The 27104-nt window shown below is 43.6% G+C and overlaps 1 protein-coding gene across 15 annotated transcripts in view; it reads left to right on the top strand.

Moving 5' to 3' along the window:
* The window catches only part of TCF12 (transcription factor 12), a 395995-nt gene that overhangs the window by 207029 nt on the left and 161862 nt on the right, over nucleotides 1–27104 (top strand). For 8 of the 15 annotated variants that reach the window (XM_075006242.1, XM_075006258.1, XM_075006241.1 and 5 more), the window contains one exon: nucleotides 9505–9600. The exons of the other annotated variants lie outside the window; for them this stretch is intronic. In XM_075006242.1, the coding sequence (XP_074862343.1) occupies nucleotides 9505–9600 (96 nt within the window). The remainder of the gene's footprint in view (nucleotides 1–9504; nucleotides 9601–27104) is intronic. 15 annotated transcript variants of the gene reach the window in all.

Below are 27104 nucleotides of genomic sequence, written 5' to 3'. Positions count from 1 at the left end.
TTCTCCCTGACTCAACTGACCTGATTTCTTCTCTTGATGTTCACAACTCCACATTAACTGCTGGTAATGGGCCACATCCTATTTCTACTGTTTTGTTGAACAGACCTTGTCAACTGTGGCCCTCCCCTTTACTGAGACTCCCTCTTTAAAGCCTTCTCTGGAACTCTCCACTCATCCATCTGACGAAGCGGGTCTTTGCCCACAAAGTTTATGCGCCAAAATATCTTAGTCTATAAGGGGCCTCAGGACTTCTTGTTAGTGCATGACAGGTTTCAGTCTCAAGTGAGAACTTATACATAGACATGTGATACATTGTATTTCCTCACATCTAATTTATAAGTTTTATATATCTGTAAAACATCTGTTGCCTTTTATAATTTTTAAGTAGGGTCAAATTCTGTTCCCTGGGTAATTTCAGGTAAAGTCAGTGGGTGTTTATATGCTTATTAGAGGGCAGCATTCTTTAGAGTACATATGTAAGTATTCAGCTGATTAGTGTACTTTGTGTCTTGAGAAATTAACTAAGAGATCTACAAAATCTATCTTTCGTACCTGCAAGTTCTGTGTTTTATAAACTTTGGAGAAGATTTTATTCATGGACACAAATTACTTTGTTTGCTTTTATAAAAAGTGCATTTTGTGGGCCAGATTTTAAATAAATATTGGTCATTAACATCAGAACCAACACACTTAATTCAGGAAGGAGAATTCAGCAAAACTTTATATTCTGCCTAGGAAAGTCAAGGTTTTTAGCAAACATGGTAGCTCAGTAAAATGAGCAGCAACATGTAAAGTTCATAGCAAGGAGTCACAAGTGAGTCATGATTTTTCCTCTGTAGCCAGAAATTCTGTGGTGGTAAAATCTAATAATGTTTCCTACAGTATTTTATTTCTCATCTCGTGCAACTGACTTTTCAAGCTTGAGATATGTCGTATCTATAAAGCAATATTCAAAACGTAATAAACAGCAAACAGTAAAGCCTGTAAATTTCACATGCCAATTACTTGCTGACATGTGAGTTTGCATTGCAATTGCATAAACTTACTTTTGATATGTCCAAGAGCAGTCTGAGATCAACAGCTTACATAATTGCTGGAAATGCTTAATTTAGGATGCATTGCAACATTGTTTTGTATAGAATACTAGTCTGATTTTTAGATCAGTTGGGTATATTTCAGTAAAACAGCCTTTGCCGCTGCTGGCTATATTTCCTGAGATTTTATACATGGATAACAATTTGTAAACTGTGTATATTTCTCAGTATTTGGCACATAGGCAGAAATAAACTACATTTCTGTACCTTTGACAGCTATTTGGCATTCTGTACATATGTTAGTAAATAATGGACAGTTACACTTTCTGTCAGTGTATTTTTAACACTTCAATTATTGAACTAAAACTGTATCTTTAAGCTACATCTTTTGAAAAAGAAATGGTAGCATTAGTTTTTTCAGTCCCAGAATAAATGAAGTAATCTGTAAAGCTGAGTTTTGTGCCCATTACCATCACTGTTTTCTGGTCAGGAAAGGGGATCACTGCAGCATTATTTGTCAATTTAGAAAAATCTCCATAGTGGCCCAGACTGTAACATAAGATGAAGAGGAGTTTTTTTATCCTTGATTTTTTTTTAAGATAACAGAGTTAAATAGTTGCAGAGTCCCTTCCAGAGTAAAATTATGATTTTTTTTATTTATCACTTTAGTGTAGTAAGAGATACAGAATACCAAAAGGAGTATGATTTACATAAGGAGAAATAAACCATTTGCTTTTTAAAATTTGTGTCTGTTTTATTTGAAATGTGTTTAAGTATTTCTACAGATGTAGTACTACCTGCTTTCAATATGTAGACTAGAAATTCTGTAGAGAAATGTTTGACTCATTTTGGGTCATCTACCTAGATAGTATTTTATCTTACAGAGATCTTATTCTTTTATTCGGTACAGTAATCTGTTCTAATTGACTGTTATTGAAATTGATGCTGCTTGGAACAGAGCACATTTTGGTAGTAACAAGGCAAGCTCCTCCCTGTCTCCGCTGTGTTATTTTCTAGGCACGCACACAGCTTGGTTCCCTGGTACAGATTCAAAGCAAATGGCAATAAAACCTTTATAAATGTTAAATGAACTCACAAACTAAAGGGTACAGATTCATTAGGAAAAAACGTTGTCTGATAACCTGTGTTTTAAAATATCACTAAAAATTCTTGATGCGCAGTTTCAGTGTAGCTGTTGCGTTGAAAGCTGAAGACTAACAGTTGCCTTCCTCCCTCTAATGCCTTGTTGAGCAGTTTTTGATTTTTTTCTCATTTTGTGCTTCTGTATAATTTGACTAAAGTTTCAAAATTATCCTAATGAATTGTCATAACCATCAGTAGTAGAAATAGCATTAACTTTAATTTGCACAGAAATTGCCAAAAGAAGCTTCTAGCTTTGAAATTTGAGGTATGATTTTATCATAGATGTTTACTTGGTGGTTTGAACTGTATTTCTATCAGATCCTCCTATCTGAACCCTTAGGACTATTACACTTCAGTAGTTTGATCAGGCGTGTAGCCAACTGTGCATTGCAAATGTTATGCACTTACTCAGTTTTCTTTTTTCCTTATTTTTAAACGCCTTGTAGATAAGCCCCTCACCATGTTGTAGTAGAGGTGTTTGCCCCCCAAAAAAAGGCTTTTAGAACCTGTTTCTGTATCTTATATATCGAAGATGAGGAGAATTGAGTTTTGCATACTGTTGATATACTGTGTGGTCAGTTGGTTGATCACACTTTGTCTTGTAATGAAATAATACTGAAGACCAAATAGGCAATGTCAGTCAGGTTTGTTAACATAGTACAGAAAAAAGTTTCTAGACAATACCAGTCTCTGAGCAGCCATGTTGTGCAGTGGTGTTGCATTCACTTTATGCAGATAGTGTGTTCCAAAATTGCACATTTTAGCTGGTATGATCTATATGTTGATTTACAACCTCCACAGAGATACTTTCATAAACTTATGCCATTTCTTTATAGATCATTAAAATCCAACTCTCAGCGTGTTCCAGTTCCCTAACTTGTTCAGCTCTTTCCTTATGTTTGTTCAAATACTGGGATTCCTGGTGCTCATCTATAAACATACTTCCATAGTTTTTAGTAGGACACTGAATGAATTTATCTTGATTTTGCAAAGTTTCTTATCCGCTTATGCCAAATGCTTACTTCAGCAAATGAAAGGAGCAATGAGATACTTAGGCTTGGTCTGCATCTGCACTAGGAGATTAGGTCAAATCCCACAGTGCCCCAATGTGACTACTCTGGCCACCACTTTCAGCTCCACTGCTCTCCACGTATGTGGGAAACAGACTGGGGAAGTTTGAATTTCATTTTCTGTTTGGCCAGCATGGAAGGCAGAGTAGACAGCACACCTCAGCAGTGCACATGGGCATGAATTCATAGGTTCTCAGTTAAGATCCATTATGGAGCATACAGGAGATCCATGATTGCATTGTTGTGTGGGAAGATGAAGCTGTACTGGCAAAACTATGAAGCAAGAAAAGAAATGCCAACATCTGTGCCAAGATCTCACAGGGCATGGTGGAAAAAGGATAGATTGGAGACAACACAGCAGTGCCAAGTAAAAATAAAGGTCAGGCAGGCATGTCAGAAGACAGAGGAAGCAAACAGATGTTCTGGGTCATTGCCGCAAACATACTGCTTCTATGAACAGCTGCATGGGATTCTGGGGGAGGGGCAACCTCCATCCCCAAAGAGTCTGTGGATACCTCTGAGGAGATTTCTCAGAAGGCCTCTGGCAACAGCAGGAAAGACAAGATGGTTGAGGAGGAGGAAGACAACAGTGGTCAGCAGGCGAATGGAGCAGCTGTTCGTAATGAGAGCCAGGACCTTGTTACAATTGGATCCCATCCCCTCCTCCCAAGATGTTTCACAACTAGATCCTTATGGTGGGGAGGGCACCTCTGGTGAGTTCATTTTTAATCGTTCTACAAGTGGGTTGAGGCAGTTGTGTGCAATATATGCCAGGCACTCTACCTACACAGCCTAGCCCCTGAAACAGCTCTTTAATGTGTTTGGGGGTGTAGCACTGATCCTCCTTGCACATCTCCATAAAGCTCCCAGGCAGGTACACTTTACTTACTGGTGGCTTGGCATGGAGAGGTGTCTAATCGAGGAGGTCAGAATAAGGCAGGGCTCCCCAAAAACCACATGAGAAGAATTTATCTGGCCTTGTTGCACCACAGAGCAGCACAGCATACCAACCAACCGTCTGCCCACATTCAGCCAGCACCTGTTCCTTAGCAATGTTTGATATTCTAAGCAGGCGGATATCTCACATTGCACCCTGGAGGAAGCAAGGGAAGGAGCAGTAAGTTGTTATGATGGGGCAGGCTGCTTTGCCGTGGCTGAACCACCCTCTTCCCCTCCCTTTCTAGTGCTCCTGAGGGAAGGGAAATGTCCTAGCACAGCAGGGAGTAGAAGCACGTGGTGGCTAAGAAAGACAAATAGCCCCAATAGCACAAGCTGCACTGCCGTGCCTGCTGCCTCCCCAACCTCTCCTCCTTTCCCCAGGCCCCTGGGGGAAGGGAAAAGCTCAGTGCCCCAGCAAAGTGGGGAGAGGAAGCATACAGTGACAGCCACTGCCACAGCCCCTAGTGACCTCTCCCCCTGCAGAACTGTGCACAGCTTCTGAAACTGCTTTTGCGATCACTGGCTTGAAAGTTTGTCCCAGTCTGTAGCTTACTCTGACTGGCAGCAAACCGAGTCAATCAGGTCCCTTAAGGTCTCTGTGCAGTATCTGCTGCACAGAGGACATTAAAAGCCAAAATTTGTCTGTGCATGGAACGCATCTCTATTGTGTTTCACAGAGCTTCATTCCTGAAATTCCTTTGTGTGTGATTGCATTTACTGGAGAATGAGAGAAGTTTATCTCCTTAATGTTTGGCCTTCGCTTATGTTTTATTGCAGTTTGTGTGGCACAGATCTGAAGGAGAAAATGAACACGGAAAAATATGTTCCTGGAGCACGTGGAAGCCACCTGCATGGACAGAGAACAGTTAAATAACGTGGAGGAGAACCATCCTGTGGGAGAGGAGAGTCCTCAGGGAGCTTGAGGTCCAGACCCAGCGGGAGATGTTGAAGCTGATGAGGCAGTAAACGGAGCTCCTGAGGTGCTGGGTAGAGAAGTATGGAGCCCCAGTGCAGCCCATTATGAACCACATGCCCTCCTTACCATGTTTGTTAACCTCCCCCCATTGGCATGCCAGAATGCTGGAATTGGGGGTAAGGGGAGAAGTCAAGTGCAGCCTTTCATTCCACTCCTCGGGATGCTCCTAAGAGCAGAAGGTGAACATTCCCCCCCACCTGTGGTTCTAAAGACCTCTTGCCCTTTCTTATGCACCTCTGAAGTACCAACCACGAACACTTTCACTTCCCCTAAATAAAAATGATTAAGCTTGCTTTTGTTGCATGCGGTTGGAGGGATAGGGTTTACAGGTTTAATAGACCAGCACACATCATTCAAGGGGGAATCTCTTTAAGAGCAACAGACATGACTGTCATGCTGCTGTGTGGTCATTCATAAAGCTGTTTTTCAAAGTCTCCCTGATTAGCAGTGCCCCTCGCTGTGCTCATCCTATTGCCCTGTTGTCTGGATGTTCATAGTTATTGGTCAGGTGATCTGACCCTGTCCTCCAGTCTGGCATTAAATTCCACCCCCCTCCTTGCTCTCACATAAATTATGGAGTGCTCAGCAGGCTGCCACCATGAGGAGAATGTTACTTTTGCTGAGGTCTAACTGAGTCAGGAGGCTCCTGAACCTGACTTCTAAATAGCCAAATGCACGTTCTACTATCGTTTTTCTCTTGCTCAGCATGTAGTTGAATTGCTCCTTACTGACGTACAGGCTGCTTTTGTATGGCTTCATGAACCAAGGGAGCAAAGCATAAGCTGGATCACCCAGGATCACTGTTGGCACCTCCAAATCTCCAATGGTGGTTTTCTGGTCTGGGAAGAAAGTTCTATTCTTCAGCTTTCCAAAGAGACCAGAGTTCCTGAAGTTGTGCACATCATGCACCTTCCCGGTCTTCCCACATTGATGTTGGTGAAATAACCCTTGTGATGCACCAGCCCCTGCAACACCCCTAAGAAGTACCACTTGTGGTTTATGTACTTGATGGCAAGGGGATTTGGTACCAAGATAGGTATGTGTGTGTTTGATGTATTGCCCTGCTGCATTTAGAGAACTGCACTGTGGCAAAACTGTCCACTACGTCCTGCACATTTCCCAGAATCACTGTCTTTCATTGTAGAAAAATATTGATTGTCTTGGCTAGCTGTATGATAGCAGGCCCACTGCAGATTTGTCCACTCCAGATTGGTTGTCCACTGACTAGTAGCTATCAAAACAAAAAGCAGTCAAGTAGCACTTTAAAGACTAGCAAAATAGTTTGTTAGGTGAGCTTTCCTGGCACAGACCCACTTCTTCAGACCAGAGCCAGACCAGAACAGTTCTCTGTGCCTTAAATATTGAGTCTGTTCTGGTCTGGCTCTGGTCTGAAGAAGTGGGTCTGTGCCACGAAAGCTCACCTAACAAACTATTTTGCTAGTCTTTAAAGTGCTACTTGACTGCTTTTTGTTTTGATAGTGTACAGATTAGCACGGCTTCCTCTCTGTGACGAGTGGCTGTCCGTCATTGCAAACTTCTGTAGAGCTATTGCCACTCACTTCTGAACTGTCAGAGAAGGTCTCATTTTGATATTGCGGCACTTCAGGGTGGGAGAAATGAATTTGCAAAGTTCCATGAAAGTGGCCTTAAACATGGGGAAGCTTTGTTGCCACTGCTGATCACCTGCAGAACAATGTGGTCACACCAGTCTGAGTTTGTTTCATGGGACTAGAACTGGCTGTCCACTGTGTACAAAGCTTCATGTGCAGCTAGCATCTCCCTATTCCTCTCCAGTGTTTTACATATATGTATGTCGGTTTCTTCATCAGAGTTTTCATTGCTCCTAGAGCTGGTGAAGCTCTGCCTGTACTGTATCACAATGTGTGAGGTGTTCATAATACTTACCATAATCGCTTGAAGCTGTATGGATTCCATTCTAGTCTTGCAATGGCATCTGCATGGATATAAAAACAGGGTGTGAAAGCAATTTTTGTTGTTGCTGTTCAAAGGAAGGGGGAGACAAGTGCACTATGGGATGCTGACCATACACTTGGAACCACCCATGGCAATTTTTTGTCCCATCAGCCCCTGGGAGCTTAATCCACAATGCAAATGGGCAGCAGAGACTGTGGGATAGGTACACACAGTGCATTGCTGACAAAGTCGAAGCTGCCAATGCTAGTGCGTATACACTCCGTCTATCTCATGTGCCAGTGTAGACATACACTCTCAACTTCACAAAATCAGGAGTTACAAAATCAAACTTAACAAATTCTACCTAATTTCCTAGTGTAGACATATCTTTAGCATAAGGGAACAAGATGGTATTATAGGCAGTTTCAGGCTAAATTGCTGTCAGGATATTTGTGCTTAGTTCTACTGGTGCTTAATGCATACTTATGTATGGTACAGATAATACATATTATTTGTATCTCTGTATATTTAATACGCCAACCAGGATATATTACTCCGCAGTATGATTTAGGCTTGCTTAGTCCTTCTTCTCATGCCCACTTCTTAAATTCCACAATTTCAGATAGGCTGCATATGATGAAGTAGTGTTGCCAAGACTGATTGCAGTTGTTCTGGGAGTTTTCTCCCAACGTGACATAGTGTCGTTTACTTAATGTCTTCGAGATTGCTTTCAGTAGTTACCAAGGGATGGATACAATTCTAGAGACTCTAGGCCAATCTTGGAGGTATGACAACCCGGTGATGGAATGCTAGTGGGATTTGGACAGGCAAAACCAAATGTGGTAGGTTCTTTCCAGTCATGTGCTCTGATAATCAAGTTCCACATGCCATGACAGTGCAGGGATCGTTGCTCTGGTGGGGGAAGCATTTTTGCATATTAGAATTGTGAAGATCAAGGCTGTGTGGCTTGTTTTAGATCTAGTAACATGACATCTTCTTTTAAAAAAGATGAAGTTAGTTTCTGATGAATGGACAATGGAATTGTAACTCCCATTCTGGAAAAGATGGTTCAAAGGCTAAAAGCACATTTCTTGGTGAGCCACTTAGTACAAAAGATGTCTAGCTAGGCTACCTTTTATTAATGCTAAGGGAATGCTAAGCAACTCCTGACAGTTCCTCAGGGCACTCTTCCTGCAGAAGAATGGGTCGAAATGCAAAAATAGTGTTGTTTTGCTTTCTCTACTGAATGAACAGCACTACTGCAGAAATCCACTATGTGGGGAGGGAGAGCTCAGTGGTTTGAGCATTGACCTGCTAAGCCCAGGGTTGTGAGTTCAATTGCTGAGGGGGCCATTTAGGGATCTGGGGCAAATAGATTTAAAAAAAAAAATCTGTCAGGGATGGTGATCAGGCCTGCTGTGAGTGCAGGGGACTGGACTCAGTGACCTCTGAAGGTCCCTTTCAGTTCTATGATATAGGTATATCTCCATGTAAAAAATCCAAAGAGCAAACTTTATGGTTCACTTTTTCTCTTCTGATTTGGAAATACCTGGTATTTCAGTGTTCAGGATTTTATTACATTAAGAGCTTGTCCTCCTAACTCAGGCTTCTGAAATGTTCAGTAACTTCTATTCAGAAAGATTATTCGCCTGCAGCACATTGTGCGGCTCGAAGCGGGAGTCTTTAAATGTTAGTCATCTTTCAGTACAGGATAATTCACTCTTTGCCCAAAGCTTTAGCTCACAGACAGGTTCTGGAGGGTAACTCTGTCTCCCTATGTTTTGTGCTTAAGACAGTTCTATAAGACTGCCTACCTGGGCTTTACAGCTATGCTATTGTGCAGCCTTTATCACATTTTGTTTTCTTGCAAGGAAGAATAGGTGAGTTTTAAGTACCTATACAGAAGAGACCGCAGACCCAAATTAAGTGCGAGGAGCAAAGCGAAACAGTTTTTTCCCTTTTAAAAAAATGTTACAGATTTAAAGTTCATATTTATCTAAAATTGCATGCTCCTTTTTTACAAGAAGCCTGTAAGATGCCTACTACTGAATGAGAAACAGAATTTATTCCATGTTTTTTCAGATTATTTATTTTGTTAGCATGAATGGTTGTGTAGCCAGTTCCACTGTTTCCTTTGTGTAGCCAGCAACTTTCTTCTCTCTGGTTGGGTCTTTAGAGTAGTGGCTGTAGTTGGGATTGGTGGTATGGAATTTAAAAATATAGGAAAACCACAGATAATGGCATGCAGAGACACAAGCAGAGATGTTACCAGAAATTACTCATATCTAACTTATTACTTGAAACTCACTTGCTATCAAATTAACTCTTTTTCTTTTCTTTTTTCTTTTCTTTTTTTTTTTTTTAAGGTTACGGAGAATGTCGAAAATGAAATTCTCTCAACTTTGAGCTCTCTTGTTTTTTCTTTCAGTTCTCTTCTTCACTGTCTTCCTTCCTGGTTTTATAAAATGCCTCCACCCCCACCTCCCTCAGCCAGGAGCTGTTTCTCTTATCCTTCATTATTCAGGTAAATTCTGTTGTCATGGGTTAGGAAGGAAGAGAGAGAGGTTTTTCACAAGCAGAGTGATTACTTCAGACAGAGTAGGGAGTATGATCTTCAATTATTAGATGGCTGTTTCATGTCTTTCATTTGCACTTGGAGAGAAGGATTTGGATCATATGATGTTCTAATCTCCCTCCCTTCACCCCCACCCCCTCAATTATGGCAATTTTGGAGTTCACCTATTACCCTTCAACTTAAAATTTCTCAGTAATGCCCTGGCCTCTTTGCTCAAGAAAAATATTTTTTGCCAGAGGTCATTAATGTACATTTTGAAAATAATGAAAAATTCAAATAAAGACCCCCCATACTTCCAGAACATAGTTGTATTTAATTATTAAAGGTCAGTGGTGTGTTGTATATCTTAGACTTAAGGACTGTCTTGTGGAACAAAGTCTTGTTTCTGTTGTAGTATGGACAGGTTACATTTTCCTTATTTTTTTTGAGACAATAGGTAAGCACTGACTCTGAAAGTTCTTTTTGGGAGTGCCACATATGCATATATAGGTAGGTCTGAGCATAGCACGCTTGCAGATTGTGTTCTGGTACCATGGATCAGACTGAAATGAGTAAAATGCATGAAAAATGGATATGCAAATTTCACATCACAGAAATTAGATGTGTTAAAAATCTGAACAAATATATTCTAAGGAACTTTACAAAATCAGTATTGATGGGGAAAATATTTTAAATTCAATTCCATTTTACAGTAAAGAAAATGTTTCATCAATAGAAGATGAAATCTTTATGAATCCTACTTCCTGAATATCTATTTCTCATGAAAATGCATTTTTAAAAAATTCTTCTCTACTTTCCCTTTTGTTGTTTTTTTGGTGTTGAGCTTTTCTAATTGTTGGATAATGCTTAAATTTATACATCTTGTGAAGCATAAATTGGGAAATATTTGCGTGAACTTTACGTGTGACATACTAGCTGCAGGCATAGTGTGATTATTTAAAAATATTTATTTTAAAGTTGAAACCAGTTATGTCTACTAAAGATTTAATATTTAGGAAGGACACAAAATGACTGCTGTACCTTGACCCTCTAGATAGCTAAGTCACATGGTGGTACGGACAAATAATAGATGAAAGTTAAATACTAGCTTGCATCTAAGCTTTGCAGTACTAAATTTATCTGTTTTATATGCTTATTCATCAGTAAGAGAGCCTACCGAGTAATTAAACTGCAGTAAACTCTCTTTTAACTGGTCTTTAATCTACTGAAATTCTCAAACAGCTGGCACCAGGAGCCATCCGGTGCCTTGGCCTCCTCCTCAAGGGGCTGTGCTATTCTTAGCCACCTTCTCCTGCCACTCCTCTCCTGCCCGTTGGTCACACGGGGAGCGGAATCCAGCTGCTGACCAGGGAGCATGACATGCCTGGCGGCCCCCCAGGGATGGGATGCCCTATGTTGGTGGCCTGGGATAAAGCTAGTGTGGGGCCCGGGAGAACCCCTGAGTGCATGGCTGTGCTGAAGCTGGAGCTAGCTGGAAAGCAGTGCACTGACCTCAGGGAAGGGGAAGAGCCCCACCGTTTGGGGGGAGATGCAGTGGGAGCAGAAGCAGCACGGCAAGGCCCTGCTGCACACCGCCCAGGAGAGGGAGGGACACTGGTGAAGGAAAAGAGCAGCCTGGCAATGCAGCTAGCAGTGGGAGGAACTGCTGCACCAGCTAAGCCATGATTAGGAGGACCTGCTGCCCATCACAAGGCAGAAAAGGAGCAACCGAGCAAGACCACCACACTTCAGCAAGAGTGGGACGAGAGACTCCTGCAGGCAGGCGTGGAGCTGCGTCAGGGAGTGGGAGAAGACGCGTCCCCACTGCCTGGCAACGTCTGAGTCCTGGGGTTACCAGATATGAAAGGGTTTAAAAGGTTGTATAGTTTCTTTTAGCTTGGTTTTATGTTCAGAAGTATTGCATTTATTAAGGTAGGTGTGCGTATAATATATGATTCAAGCTGCATTTTCATTCTCAAGCTTTATGTGTTCAGTTTCATGCAGAGCATAACTTTTTATATTAGTAATTAAGAAATCTTGCACTTTTTCTTTGAGTGATTGCTCAAGTGCATTCCAGTTTGGGTGTGCACCAGGCTCATGCCCAGTGGCTGGAAGCTTTTTGCCCTAGCCGGTATCCCTAGGGTTGGTGTGGCACCTGTATGACCCCCCATATATGCACTGCCTGCCCCGCCCCGCTGCCTTCCAGTTCCTTCTCCCCCCCCACAGTTCCTTCTCCCTGTGCTGTCCTTTGCTGGTGCTCCCTCATTGTTGAGCATTGGCTGGTAGCCTTTATTGTTTTAATTAGTTGTAAATAGTTTGGATAGTTATCTTTCATAGGTAAATAGCTCTTCTTAGCACCTAGGAAGCCAAAGTGGATCTTTAACCCCCTCAGTGCCTCGGCGCCAGGGGATGCCTGGCTTCCCGGGGTTTAAAAACAGTTCAAAATGTGGCAAACGAATGACCCAAAGCGACCTGCATAAGGCGTGTTCGAGTTGCCTTGGCGAGGCTCACCTCCAGGAGCGCTGCTTGCTTTGCAAGGCCTTCAAGTCTGGGACTTTAAAAGATAGAGCTCAAAGGCTGAAGGTTCTACTAATGGAATCAGCCTTGCGCCCGGACATTTCCCCGGTGGGAACTGAGACCGCCACATAGTTGGTGCAAAGCGCTCTGGCACTGTCGGTGCTTTTGGAAAGTTCTTGACAGAGAGAGCAGGACTCGGCACCTAGCGCCTCCCGGTGCCATGAGAGCCAGTCCCTGGTGACTTGGAAGAAGAGAAGATGGGACTGAGGTTGATCCCAAGAAAGAAAGAGGTGAAGGCAAGCTTCAGGGGGAGTCCGCCAGATTGCACCGTGACCATGATCATGAAGTGCAGACATAGACTTCAGCTGAGGTGGCAGACTGCCCTCGATGCTGGTGGCCTTTAGTGCTGCACAAAGCATCTTGCAAATCATGATGCTGCTACAGACGCCGCACCGGGAGCCTTCATCACCCCAGTTCAAGGTGCCTGGTCAGGCTCCAGGGATCCCGGCACGGTTCCTGACACCAGTGACACCCCAGCAAACAGTCGCCTCCCTCAGTGCTGTGCAGACGGTGCAGAGCACGCAAGAGCTGGCGGGAGCTACGGGTCCCTCGGCACTGCCATGCTCATCGGCATCAGAGCCTGCATCAGACTCGGACTCGTTTTACTCCAGCTCAGCTCAGAGCGGGAGTACGAGGTCATCTTGATGCAGTGGGCATCGACACTGCTTCTGACGCCCTTAGAGGGGGAGTGGCAAAGGCCCTCCCAAGGTGCCCCACAATGGCCCTTCTGGACCCCGTGGGCGATCCACAAGGCACAGGGGCGGGATGCGGGACTTCTGTTCAGGGCGCCCAGCACTCCCCAGGTGCCGAGATCAGCACCGACCACTGCTTTGGGAGCCCCGCCGAGAGAGCAAATGGGATCGTCGGCACTGGCACCAGTGCAGTCAGAGGTGACCCAAGTGTGGGCAGCACCGCTGCAGGCACCGGGGACTGTGGTGCAGTGGGTGCTGGCACTGACAGAACCGGTGCCATCCCAGGTACAGAGTGCCCCTGTCTTTATGGCACCGTACCAGAGACCACTAGGAGGCCCTTCACCCCAGGCACTGAGCATGGCACCGCAAACCATGGTGCTGGGGGCTCAAATGGAAGTGCCTGAACCCCACGCACTAGTGGGCTTAGAGGGCATGATGCCCTCGTCCTCCCCAAATGAGGCGCGAGCTGGATCCTCTGCATCCCCGGGACTGGAGGATGGAGGAGCGTACCAGCAGCTGTTGAAGAGCGTGGCCCAGAGTCTGGGAGTGCAGGCGGAAGAGGTCAGGGACAAAACATACCCTGCTACAAACATCCTCTCAACATCTCGGGGGGAGGCACTGCCTATTATAAAGACAATTGGCAACACAGCGAAGACAGTGTGGCAGACCCCGGCCTCAGCCTTGCCCATGGCTAGAAAAAGCGAGCGCTGGTATTTTGTCCCAGCCCAGGGAAATGAACATCTGTTCACCCATCCTCCCCCTGACTCCCTTGTCATGAATGCTGTGAACAGTAGGGAGAGGTAGGAGGTCCAGGGGCCCTCTCCTAAGAAACAGAGGCCAAATGATTAGACCTGCAAGGTAGGAAAGTTGATTCTACAGATGGCCTCCAGTTGAGAATTGCTAACCAGCAAGCCATGGTCAGCAGGTATGCATACAATACGGCCAGCTCCATGGACCGTTTCGCTGAGCTGCTCCTGCCAGACACCAAGTCAGAATTTAGGGCTCTCGTGGAGGAGCAAATACTCATATCTAGAGCAACACTGCAGGCTGCCCTAGATGCAGCTGATGCGGTCACCAGGGTCATGGCCTCGGGTATAGCCATGAGAAGGGGGGCATGGCTTCAGGTCGTGGGACTCTCACAGGAGGTGCAGTAGTCCATTCAGGACCTCTCTTTTGAGGGCCACTCCCTATTTTCGGAAAAAACTGACAAGAGGCTTCATAGTATGAAGGACTCATGGACCACTCTGCGCTCACTGGCTCTATATACACCGGTGACCCAGAGAAGATATTTTTCCCCGAGGCCCCAGTTCAGACAGTTCCCACAACAACAACGTGATAGAAACAGGAGAAGGGGCCGCCATAATAGGAGATGTCAGGGTCTCCAGACACAGGACCAGAGCCACCAGAAACCCCCACTGGGGCCTAAACACCAGTTTTGATGAGGCAGTCGGGAGCGACACACCAGCCACCCCCACAATTCCAGCTCAGTATTTATTTTCATCCCACCTATCCCCATTCTACCATGCATGGTGCAGCATAAAGTCAGACCAGTGGGTCCTCTGCACTGTAGAAAAGGGATATGCCATCCAATTTTCTTTCTACTCCCCTTCCCTGTCCCTTGTCAGGGACCCCTCTCACGAGACAGTTCTCAGGCAGGAGGTAGGGGCCTTCCTACAAAAGGGGGCTATAGAGGAAGTTCCCCAGGAGTTCCGGGCGCAGGGATCTTATTGACACTGTTTTCTAAACCCGAAAGCAAAAGGGGGACTATGGCCAAACTTGGACCTGCGAAACCTGAACAAATTTTTGAAAAAGATAAAGTTTCATATGATATCCCTGGGCATAATTATCCCAGTGCTGGAATGAGGGGACTGGTTTGCCGCTCTTGACTTACAAGATGCATATTTCCAAATAGCAATTTATCCACCTCACAGCAGGTTGTTCCGGTTTGGGCTAGGGAAGGACCATTACCAGTTCACAGTCCTTCCCTTCACCCTCTCCTCAGCCCTGAGAGGCTTTACCAAATATAAGTCAGTAGTGGCAGCTTCCTTACGCAGGCAGGGAGTGCACCTGTTCCCCTATCTAGACGACTGGCTGATCCGAGGTCGGTCACAGAGACAGGTGATGAGACAAGTACAGCTGATAGAAGAAGTGCTCGACACGTTAGGCCTCCTAGTGAACAAGGCAAAGTCTGTGCTAGCCCCACCTCAGGTCACGGAGTTTGTGGGTGCCTGACTAGATGCAGAGCAAGCCAGGGCCTTTCTGCCCCAGAGCAGGGTCCAAGCCATGGTGTCCATTCATCCAAGGCCTGATCAGGTGCCCAACCATAATGGCCAGGGGTGCCTCAGGCTGTTCGGACACATGGCGGCATGCACATTTGTAGTCCAGCATGCCAGGTTATGAAGGTGCCCCTTCCAGCTGTGGCCCACCTCCGTGTACAGACCTGTCGGGGCAACATAGACAAGTTAGTTACAGTCCTCCCAAGAGTATTTAATGGCATTTCACTGGTGGCTAGAAGCCGAGTTGGTCTGCATGGGAGTGCCCTTCAGTTCCCCACAACCCTGTCTCTCCACTTTCCACAGCACACGTCACTTCACGTGCCCTTGTTTTAAGTGCATATCATTCTTGTAATACACTATGTAGACAACAACCAGAAGAATCTAGCAGTCCTGTGCATGGGCAACGGTAAATGAAGTACCTTGTAGGCCACAGATAGAAGAACCCCAGTGGGCCACAGGTTTCCTGCTGCTAGCCAAAGGCATTTTCAGAAGTAACTTGAGAGTAGTTTCTCTTAATTGCACATTCTACTCCCCCCCACACTATGCATCTAATTGCCAGCTCTCCCCAAAACCCTTTTACAATGTAATTAATCATTAGCTAAAAGAATCATAGAATGAACAAATCGCAACTGAAGATTTCCTTATGAAATCTTATGCGTTATTACTCATTAAGGAATCATATTTATTTGTTATACAATGTAACCAATTGTATGAGTGCAATACAGAGACCAGCTCTTACGAATTTCAGTTTCATTGTTATAGCTTACATTGATGTAGATGAACTGCTGGTAGCATTGGCACAAGCTGAATGTGGTGTGCATTGCATTGTGGGTCATATCAGGGTATGGTACAGGTGCTTTGAGGGGAGATTGTGAGAGTTCAAGGAGTTATGGGTTCTGGAATCAAACTTCCAAGATTCGTTACATTCTGTCCCCAAACCTGTCTGATGCAACTTCTGTTTCTAAATTACTCTGTGTGGATGAAGGGGAGACATACCTCAGGGAGTTGACATTCTCAGTGTAACCTTTTTCCTTTTACCCTTCCTCATTTTTAATTTTATTTTTTTGGGTATCTTTCTAGTATCTTCTCTTATTTTTGGATTGAAAATTCTGTGGGAATAGAGACTCTAAAATCTGTATGGTTTATAAAATTTCTTGAGACTTTTGGACCTGTGGATGTTTTTAGTAAAAAAACAAAACAAAACACAAACAAAATAAAATAAAACTTATTTTTTATGGAAAACATGCTGGTGCATTACCAACTACTCAGTTATCTTCCAACAATAAATATATCCTTATTAAGCAGCAGCAAAGCTGGCCTTAGCATTTTTGTGTGGGGCTGAAAAATGTTTTTCACATTCCTTTTAATTTTTGTCCACCATTGTCACACCAGCCTTCAGAACTATCAGAAGATTTTGACTAGGATTATTGGGGTGATGCTAAATTTGCTCTTATTTCATATTGGAATTGGGTGGGTGGGGAGGGGAACTGAAAGGGAAGTGACTGTGGGTGGGCGATTATTGCTGACTTGAATCTGGGACCATGAAGAAGAGCATCTCGGAACAGATATTCTCTTAAGTGGTTTATTGGCATTTATATAAGCATCTGGTCATCTTTATAATAAAAATAAACTCTTTACCTCAGTACTATGTGGCACAGAGTCACACAGGTTAGCTGATGAAAAGTGGAGAGAGAGATTTTAACTTTTCATAATTATCATCAACAACCATGGGCTCAGCGTCTCTTGGTGTCTGCCTCCTTCACTATTTCTTTCTGTCTGTCCCTGTGCAGTGTGGAGTGGCTTCATTTCTGCAGACTAGCTCCAGACCAACCTACTATATCATTTACCCATTCTCTGTGGGGTTTTCGTCTGCTATTCAAACCATCCATTATGCCAGATACCAGGGTTTTGACTTTTTGTTTGTCATTCATTCTGCAGATATGCCCAAATAGATGTAACTTCCGTTGTACAGCCTTCTGCACTAGTAACAGAGGGGTAGCTGTGTTAGTCTGTATTCTAACTAAACAAACCAGCAGTCACATAGCACTTTAAAGACTAACAAATTAAAAGTATTGAGCTTTCGTGGGGCTGCCCCACTTCCACAGATATCTTCCCATATAATTCCTTGTTAGTGACTTTCTGCATCCATCCTATTCCCAGGATCTTTCTATAACAGCTCTTCTCAAATGCCAATATCCTTCTCTTCGAATCTTTCCTTATCACTCATGTGTTACATCTGTACAACATGCTGCTGAGTACACACGTTTTCAAAATGCTCAGCTTCGTTGCTGCATCTTAACTTTAATTGCAATACTGCTGGCAGTTAGTCACTCAACTTTTAGCCTCAGGTTATAGTGTAATTATGCAAAAATGTGCTGGTTATCCTAGTTTGCTTGAAGATTATCTTTTTAATAGAGTTAGCTGACAGTGTATGTGGTAGTATGACATAAAATGGTTTGTGGCTAGAATGTGCACAAATGCAAAAGCAGGATGCTTATAATGCTAATAAACAGTACCAGTATAAATGACAATGAATATTCGCTTGCAGTCTTTGATAGGATAGCTGAAATAAAAATGTTTTCTTGATTAAACCATTTTTATAGAGTATGTAGACGTTTTGTTCTGTGTATTTGTGTAAACACTTCACATTACATATTTTTTCATGTAGTGACTGAATCCATGAGGTTGATAGTCATTTAAATCCAACTCCTCCATTAAGAGCGTTAGAACATTTGCACAATGTAAATTGATGTTTATGTATTTCTAGCTTGATTTTCATTCATTAATGGTCCTGTTGCAGCATTTTGTCTACTTTTTCACCATTAAATACAAAAGCACAGTCTGTGACTTATTTTAAATCTGCTTTGTCCTTTATCTCTGCCTGCTTCCTATTGTTTAACAGTTGCTTTGTGTAAACTACAAGCTTCGTACACAGACTTTGATGTGGCACAATGAATAATGCTGTCGTTGATCTTAGCCTGAGTGGAATATGCTTCCTCAAATAGAAATTTTAGCTTCAGGTTGTTTCGTTCTTGCATGCTATGCCTAGACTGCTGCATAAATTCAGTTTTTCCACTATAAACAGCTCTCTATTAATATGCATAACAGGACCATTTTCAGTAGAAGGTTATTAGAATGCTAGTTTGTATCCTCCAGTGAATGAAATGATGTGTGATTATGAAGTCATCAGGCATGGACCAGTAAGACTCGAGAGAGCCTCCCCCCTGAGGTCCTTAGGGTGCCATTGATTGGTGACCATGTGTTTGTGCCCGATAGACTGTGAAATGGTGTGTTGCTACACGGCTGTGTTGCACCTGCGCCCCACTGAGGTGATTGATTGGTTTGGTCATGTGGAATGTTCCCATCTGGTCTGCAGTAATGTGTTTTTGTTTTTTTTGTTTTTTTTCATCTGCGAATAGGAAGTGCTGGCTGGGTAGTTACAGCAAGCAGTTGCAAGAGGCTACATAAGTCTTTTCCTCTAAAGCAAACTAGGATTTCAAGACATACTTTCTCTTATTTGCATTTATTTCATAAGACTGGTTATTTTGTACTCCATTTTTTTATGTGTGTGGTCTTTTGAAGGCTCTGCAGTCTCTTTAAGACACAATTTAAAAAAAATTGATTCTGACACGAAACTTGTGTAATAACTTAAAATATCTTCATGATTGTAATTGGATTATCAAAGTAGTACTGAATTCTTAAGAATTCATTTAACCTAAAAAAGTAGCAGTTTATTTATTGAAAACTACTGATGTTGCAGTTTAAATGCCAAGAAATTATTTATTAGTTCCCTTTTTAAAAAAGATTCTATAGTTACATTGGGCGGTCTTGTTTGATATTTCTTAATCTCAGTCCTTTTTCATAATTGATCTATTCATTCCACTTAATGACTAATTACATATCAGAGCACATCATCAGCAGCATTCATCATTGTAGAATGTAATAATCAATGACATTTCAACAAAGGAAAAAATAAATATGCAAATAAGAACTCATTAACATTTGCATGAGCTGTTTGAATAATCACGTTGCTGACAAGGCTGTAATTAACAGAAATTGATGCTGAGTTCAGTATTTGATAGTGTGTTTTCTCAGCGTTTTATTGTTGTCACTGCGGGGGCTGGAATGAAGTTCTGCTCTACTTGTACCTTGACTCCGGCTTGATGTGATGGGTTGTGCCAGGTACCAGAGACTTCTGGGAGTCTTTAATTCATCTATGACCTACACTTAATGCATATAAAGATACTTTATTAGACTTGCCTTATTGCTAATGAAGCAGTGTTAGATTTTTTTAAATCTATTTATGCAACAACTGTAGGGAAAACAAACATGAGAATTAGAAATGATTCAGGCTTTTTTTTAAACTAAAATGTTTTACATGAATTAGGTGCTTTTGAGGCTTTAAGATTTTTACTTGCCTGCAGAATGAAATATCGATGCAAATTGTTTTAAAAAAAATCTTGCACCATGGCTCAGTGTGAGAAGGTTTGAGCTTTATTGTAATTGAAAATCATTCATTTAGGGAAAAAATATGTAATTATAAAATGTACAGTATTTTATTTTTATTGTAACTTCATTCCCCCTCTTTCCTTCTTTCCCCATACTGTTTCCTGTTTTTTTGTCATGGATATTAACTGAAATGCACAAAACACAATCAAGCTGTTTATATAGTTTTTTGGATGACTGCAAGTGCTGATTATAACAAGTTTAAGGAATTTCCTTTGTTGAATGTGTACCCGTGCCATATGGCTCAACATGGAACATTAACTTGACAGGGATAATGGATTGTGGTATATGGAGACAATTTTGCCTGCAGGTTCACTATAACTCATTGTGGTTGGGGATCACAAGTTTATAATACAGCATGCAGCAAACATCCAGATGGATTTACTTTACATAAAAGAGTTGCATTTCTTTTTATTTCCTCCCTGTAATTGGAAAACAATACTTATTCTTCAAGAAATAAAAGTAGTAAACAAAGAATGGAATGGATTATTCAAAGAAGAAGGGTCTCAGTGAAACTATATGGAAGGGTTATTTCTGGATACACAGGAACATTACCTGAAGTCACAACTTACCTAGGTATAAATTAATAATTATCTTTTAGAGCAAACTCTCAAATAATACATGCATGAGAATATCGTAATTTATATGCTGTGAAAATGCATCATTGTGCTCCAAACGTTGCAGAGATAAACTGGAAAATTCCAGTTAAACTTGTGTTTGTCTAAGTATAATGAATTATGCAACATAAAAAGAAATAGTGACTTTTCTGACACTTTAGCAGTGCTATAGAGCATTTAAAAGGTTAACTAACTCCTCATGCTCTATGGAACCAAAATATTAAATTGGAGCGTACTGTATTCTAGAGTAGTTTGAGCAGTACAAGATACCTAGATGCCTACACTTAGGTGGTGTTTTTCAAAGGTTGCTTCAGTCTAACGGAAAATACTGAAAGGGCCCTGATTTTGCAAAGCCATGTGTGTGAGAATGAGCAATTCCATTTACCATGAGTGTATGTGTATGCAAGATAGTGACTTTGTATTTGTATTTAGGATTTTAAAGAGTGGTCCTGATTTAAAAAAACAAAAACAAAACAACTTCTGTTTATTTGTTTAGTGATGCTGAACCCTGACAGTTCCCAATGATTCTAGAGGAAGCTGGGGTTGTTCAGCACCTAATGAATTTAGACATCTTGTAGGAGTCCAAATATGAATTTTAGGAATTTTTTATCTTGCTTTAAAAAAAAAATCATCAACAAAACAAAACAAAACAAAAAAAACCCTGGCTTTGCTTATCCAAGGTAATTGGATATGTTTTTTCTATAAACAGTTTTCACATCTGGCTGTACTCTTTAAGTCTTCTTTTTCGGTAAGCAAAGTAGTCTCTTGGAAAAGGGGAGTGGTGTTGTAGTCACAAGAGTCCTAATTCTGCAGAGCACTGAGGCACCTGCTTAAATTGTATGGAGGTCAATGGGACTTGAACTAATGCTAGAGCTTGAGCATTTGCTTAAATGTTCTGCTGTACTGGATCCTCAATCATGTATAGCATGGGAATTTCAATCAAAATAGTATTGTTCCCATACATAATATGCAAATGTTAAACTAAGTTCTTACTTACAACTGGTTTCTATCTGCTTGTTTAAAATGTTAGCAGATATTAGCTACAATAGTCTAGAGTGACAGTTGTCTGTCATATAATTCAATGTCATTCTAAATTTTGGGTAGGACAGCTTTTTAGAATTTGTGAGTCATACTGAAATTAGAATAAATATACACTTTACTCTGACTTCCCTTTTAACTCCTTAAAATTTATATGGCTACATCTACACTATGTTGTAATTTCGATTTTATTAAAATTGATTTTGTAACACTTTTATAAACTCAAATTTGACTATCCTCACCTCCCCACAAAGTTGACTTATTGGTGCCACACTCAGCTGTCAAACATTGACTGTTGCAGCAGTGCATTGTGGGAAGCTATCCCACAGTTCATTCAGCCCCATAGCATTCTGGGTATTTTCGTTGGTGTAGTGTGGATATGTGATATCATCATTTTACATTGCATTGCCCTCCTTCCCTCCCGTGGAAAGCAAACGGCCAATTTTTCAGAGTGAAAGTAGTACAACTAGGGAATCTCTGGTGAAGGAAAACCAAATAGGCTGGCTTCAGAAGGTGTAGTGTAGAGGAAGAGGATGAGGATGTGTAAGGAGGGAGAAGGGAAGGAGAGTGGGAACAAGGGGATGGTGAATGCAGAAAGAGCAGGAGCCATGCAAGCAGCATCCCTTCAGCAGCTGCCCCCCTGCCCTTAAGTAGGACAAGGCCTCCTGCTAAGATTGGTCACCCACCATCAGTGTGTACCCCTCTTGCAAGTTCCCTCTGCCATAGGCACCCCCCTATACTCCTCCTCAAATTACTACTCCAGTGCCACCTTCTCTGCCCGTCAGTAGTGTTATCTATTTGGAAACCTGAAGTAGGATAACCCTAGAGATCTCTTTGTTCTCTCAGCCTTGGTTTTTGGAGCTGGCAGGAGGAAGTCTGCCTCCACTGCCACGTGGCCATGCTCAGTGCTCAGACTTTCCTTGTGAGCCCAGCAGCCTGCGAGGCTGGGGCATGGCAACCGAAGGAAGGCCCTGCATTGTGCCCAGGAATGATACCTGTGCTGTGATACCAGGGCCTTGGGCACCAAGCGGAGTGTGAGGGGGCTGTGGAGAGGCAGGTGCTCTAGGAGGATGAGTACTGAAGGGAGTGCCTCAGGGAACATCTAATGGCAGCCAGTCACCACAGGCAAAGCCTCTGTCCAGGAGCGTCTTTGTTTGGTACCAGATCTTTTGGGGCGAGGCTTGAGTGTGTTGGGCTACAAATTGGATTTGTGCCTCTTGCTTTGCATGGAGAGTGAGGTGCCCAGCTCAGCAAGTAAGGCAGCCAGTGCCTCAGCCCCCCACCAGCATACAGCTGAGGCAGCAGCAGGATGGGCAGCTCCCACCAGCTTTTGGTTTGTGGGCTCCTGGCTGTCTGCAAACTGTGGGGTATGTCCCCCTAGGACAGGGGTCAGCAGTCTGCAGCTCTGGAACGACATGTGGGTCTTTCAGGAGTCACTTGTGGCTCCAGACACTGCTGCCACTGACCCCTCTTGCAGCTCTCTGGATCTAAATGTAATTGTTTTAAAGGCCAGCAGGGTGGCAGGAGGGATCTGGCCATTAAACCAATTAAATTTATTCCACTATTTCAGCATGGCAGGTCAGGGACCCACCTGTGCTGCAAGTTGGGGAAGTGAGCAGGAGAGCTGGTGGGGAGGCACGGCCGACTCTGCCCCTGCTGGAGCAGCATAGATCCACAGAGCGGGAGGTGGGAGGTCTCCTGGGAGCTGAGCAGAGCTTCCCTCCCCGCGGGGCTGGCGCCTCCTCCTAGCCAGTGCGGCACTCCCTAGCTCCTCCTCACTATGCAGTTGTGCGCTGTCCCCCTGTTTCCACTGGCTGCTGCCAGAGAGCCTGAAGCTGTGTCCCACAGTGCAATCTCAGCTCCCCTGGGACCCAGTGAATCCAGTGCCTGTGCTGCTGGGTGCCAAGTGGCTGGGAAAGTTGCAGGCGCTTTCTGGCCTGAGAAGTTGTGTGGGGAGGGCGGGAAAACCCAGAGCACATGTGCGGGGAGAGCAGCAGGTAGGCAACTAAGATCTGGGTTCAGTGGGCAGTTTAGGGCAGCGTGTGCAGCTGGAGGAGCTCGTTGTCTGAGAGAGGTTACTCCTGGGGTTGGTGGGGGTGGGGGTTTGGGGCTGAGAGGGAGAGAGCCTGGGAATGGGGGTGGGGCATGGGGGGTTGATGTGAACCTTGCTCCCTCCTGCTGAAGAGCCCGTCCTCTATTCCTTGTCCTTATTTGCTTTCCAGTCTAGGGTGAAAGTAACTTGAACTTTCCAACTGGTGCAGATCATTGTTCGGGCACTGTCCTTAAAACAGGGGTGACAAAAAGTATGGTTTGCTGTTATTTATTAAGGACTGTCTCATATTCACGTGCACTGCAGCTCTCTTAAAGTATTGATTTTGTAACTGAATTTGAAAAAATGGCTCTTGATGCTATTTTGGTTGCAGACCCCTGCCCTAGGGAGACATGCTCCACAGTATGAAAAATTCTGTGCTCAGTTGGAGGAAGAAACCTGAGGGCTCACATGACCCCAAGTACTACCCTGCCCGATGCATCACCTCTAGGGGCACAAATATGATTGCCTTCCATGGGCACTAGTGTGTTTAGTTACAGTTCTGTCTCTGTGGCAACAACAATTGTTTTCCTTGGAAAACAATGTAAGGAAAACATAATGTATTTTTAGCTGTCTCTTTATAACATGATTTGCAGTCAGACTAAAATAGGACCTATACCTTTTAAATGCCAACTTTGCTAACCTATGGTAGGCCACAGATCTTAGTTTGAGAATCACTAGAATAGGGACTCTGCAACAATGTTTTAGCCAGCTCAGCAATAAAATAATCTGAGTTGCGAGAATATTTTTCAAGTATTTACATAAGTAGCAGAATTTTTTTTGAGTGTCAGTATTATAAAATCGTTTCAAATATTTGAAACAAGCTGATACAGGTTTGTAGAATTATAGGGATCATAGTAACCTTGAGAAGTCCTTTAGTTCAGTTCCCTCTGCTGAGGCAGGACCCAGTGTACCAGACCGTCCCTGTTCTTAAAATTCTCCAATGATAGGGATTCCACAGCCTCCCTTGAAACTCTCTTCTACTACCCTTATAGTTGGAAAGGTTTTCGTAATATCTAACGTAAATCTCCCTTGCTTCAGACTAAACCCATTATGTCTTGTCCCTGCTTCAGGGGAAATGGAGAGCAATTGATTCCTTTTCTAGTGATACTTCTGAAGGCTTATCAAGTGTTCTCTGTCTTCCTTTCTCAAAACTAACTATGCACACTTTCTAAACTTTTCCTTATAGGTCAGTTTTTCTAAACCTTTTATCACTTTTTGTTGCTTTCACCTGGGTTCTCTCCAGTTTGTCCACCTCTTTCTTAATGTGTGGCACCCAGAAAAGGACACTCTACTCCAGAGGAGGCCTCACCAGTGATGAGTTGAGCAGGACAATTATCTCCTGTGTCACACATACAGCACTTGTGTTAATACACCTCTGAATGATATTAATCTTTAGCTACTGCATTACACCGTTGACTCATGTCTGGTTTGTGATAATCTATTACAATCCCAGCTCCTTTTCAGCAGTATTCATCCTCCCCAGATAGGATGTGGCACATCTCCTTTGGGATGCACACTGCTGGCCTGCTGATTTGAGAGTGCCACATCTGAACATGCTCCACATGTTCTCTGCCCTGTGGCCTCATTCCCATGTTCTGGCCTTCCCCTGCAGCCCTGGGCATGCTGCTCCTCTTCCTGCCCCCAGTCACTTCTTCCCAGTGAGGTTCTGCTGTCTCTGTCTCTTCCTCATGTCAGGGATTTTTCATCCCTCAGGCATAATCGTCCCCGTGGGCCAGGGGAAACAAGCCTTGGGCCTTTAATATCATTACAGGGGCAGGTAGACTCTAAAAGGTACATAGGCTGCCAGTTAGCAGCCCCCTGTAACGGTCACTCTGTGTCAGTTGGTTTTACCGGTAACCTGAACTCACAGACATTTCAAAATCATGGATTTAAAATCCAGGCTCCTCATTGGACAAAGGTGAGGCAGCTTCTAGAAAAGGACCTGTTTGAAAGCAGGACCTTCAGAATGTCCGTATGTAAATAGACTCATGAATAATGCATAAGATCAGGGAATATAAGGCAGCGCCACACAGCGCTCAGGAGACTTGGTACCAGCTGCCTCTGAGGCGAAGACTTTTTGAAGAGCTCCTGCCTTTTTGAAGATCCCCTGAAGCAATTCCACATCCGCCCAGCAGGGTCCGCCCTGCTGAGGTACTAGCTGAATCACTCACACTAAAAGAGCTTAGGCAGCAGCTCTGAGGTAAATTGGGTGAGGGGCGAACTGGCCTCACCCTTAGGGTGGGGTACTGCGCTCTCGCTCGTTAGTACCCAGAGCCTGTCAAATCACTGCGGCACCCCCGACCTCGCCGCCGACAAGCAGCTCAAAGGTGAATTTGGTGTGTGTCGAACTGGCTTCACCCTTAGGGTGGAGTACTGCGCACACATCAATTGAAGCCTAGAGCCTGCCACCTTCGCAGCACCTACGCTCTCGCTGCTCGTCGCTTTGATTCTTCACCGGACGTGACCAACCCACTCAACTAGACTACCGGAATGGACCCTTACACCTGATTGGACACGTAAAACCCCCTCTACGCCCTGAGACACTAACTCTAAAACCTAATTCGGGCTGTGTAGGGGGATTTAACAGGCTGTGGCTCAGGTTGCAGTTTTTACCGGATCAACTAAGAGCCATAACCCGGAGTTAAAATTATTTGCTCCGAGCTGCGCAATTGATTAATAAGCCCATAGTCGAGGCTTTGTTAGTTAACTCTTATTGCTAAGGTTTCTCTTTTTCCTCCTAACCTTCCCTCTTTCTCTCTCCAATCCCCACTGGGAAATTCGTAATATATTATCTCAGTTGGGAGGAAACCTTGATAGGCTGGACCTCAAGGTTTTCCAATAGGGTGGCTCATCTAGCCATCCAGAGCATATAAGGGTAAAAAACTAATTTATCTTCCCTAGCTCGGAGAAAAAACTTATTTCAAAACTCATTGAGTCTTTTTTACCCTTTTCTCTCATAAGAGAAGTCTCTCATAAGCTCCGTCCATGGAACTCTTGTTAATATTTAGCGTAAGTGTTTAGACTATATATTTTTATAATAATTAAATTTGGTTAAGTTAGTTGTTAATGAATAGTTATACAAGTTTAGTTCATGTGCAGTGTTTGTTAGTTTATATGTTGCTGTTTTTTGGTTAATAAACACAGACGTTACTTAGTTTATTTTTCCTCTCCTCGTCTCACCCTTGCTTTCAACAAGCGAGCCAGCTCCTGACCAACCGGGAATTAGCTTCCCTCCAGCCTCCTCCCTCTAGTGCATCACTGGTCTCCAGGCCCCCTGCCGGAGGTGGGTGGGGTTGGCCTGCTGAGGAGCGGAGCAGCCTTTGCCTGTCGGCGGGCTTCTGCCGTCTCTTCTTTGCCCTCGTCTGAGGCCCCGTGGGGATCCGGACGGGACGCTGGTGCGGGGTCAGCGGGGGGTTTATTGCCCGCGATTCTGCCCGCACTGACACCTCAGAGGCCCTGCAATACTTGTGCTTCTCTGCCCCTTGCCTTGCACTCTCCAATCTCTTTGTTCCCTCCCTGTGGCTGCTCTGTTTGCCACTTGAGCTTCTTTCCACGGGCCCCCAAATGCCCATTTTTTGTGCCTCGTTTCCTCCTCCTCTGAACCCTCTCCCTTGTGCCTCTTTGCTCCCTGAAATGCAGAGAGATGTGATTGGTAAGGCACCCCAGGAAAGCAAGT

The sequence above is a fragment of the Carettochelys insculpta genome, chromosome 12 (genome assembly GCF_033958435.1).
Source record: "Carettochelys insculpta isolate YL-2023 chromosome 12, ASM3395843v1, whole genome shotgun sequence".
Classification (NCBI taxonomy): Eukaryota; Metazoa; Chordata; order Testudines; family Carettochelyidae; genus Carettochelys; species Carettochelys insculpta.
This window is presented reverse-complemented; position numbering and strand designations above follow the sequence as displayed.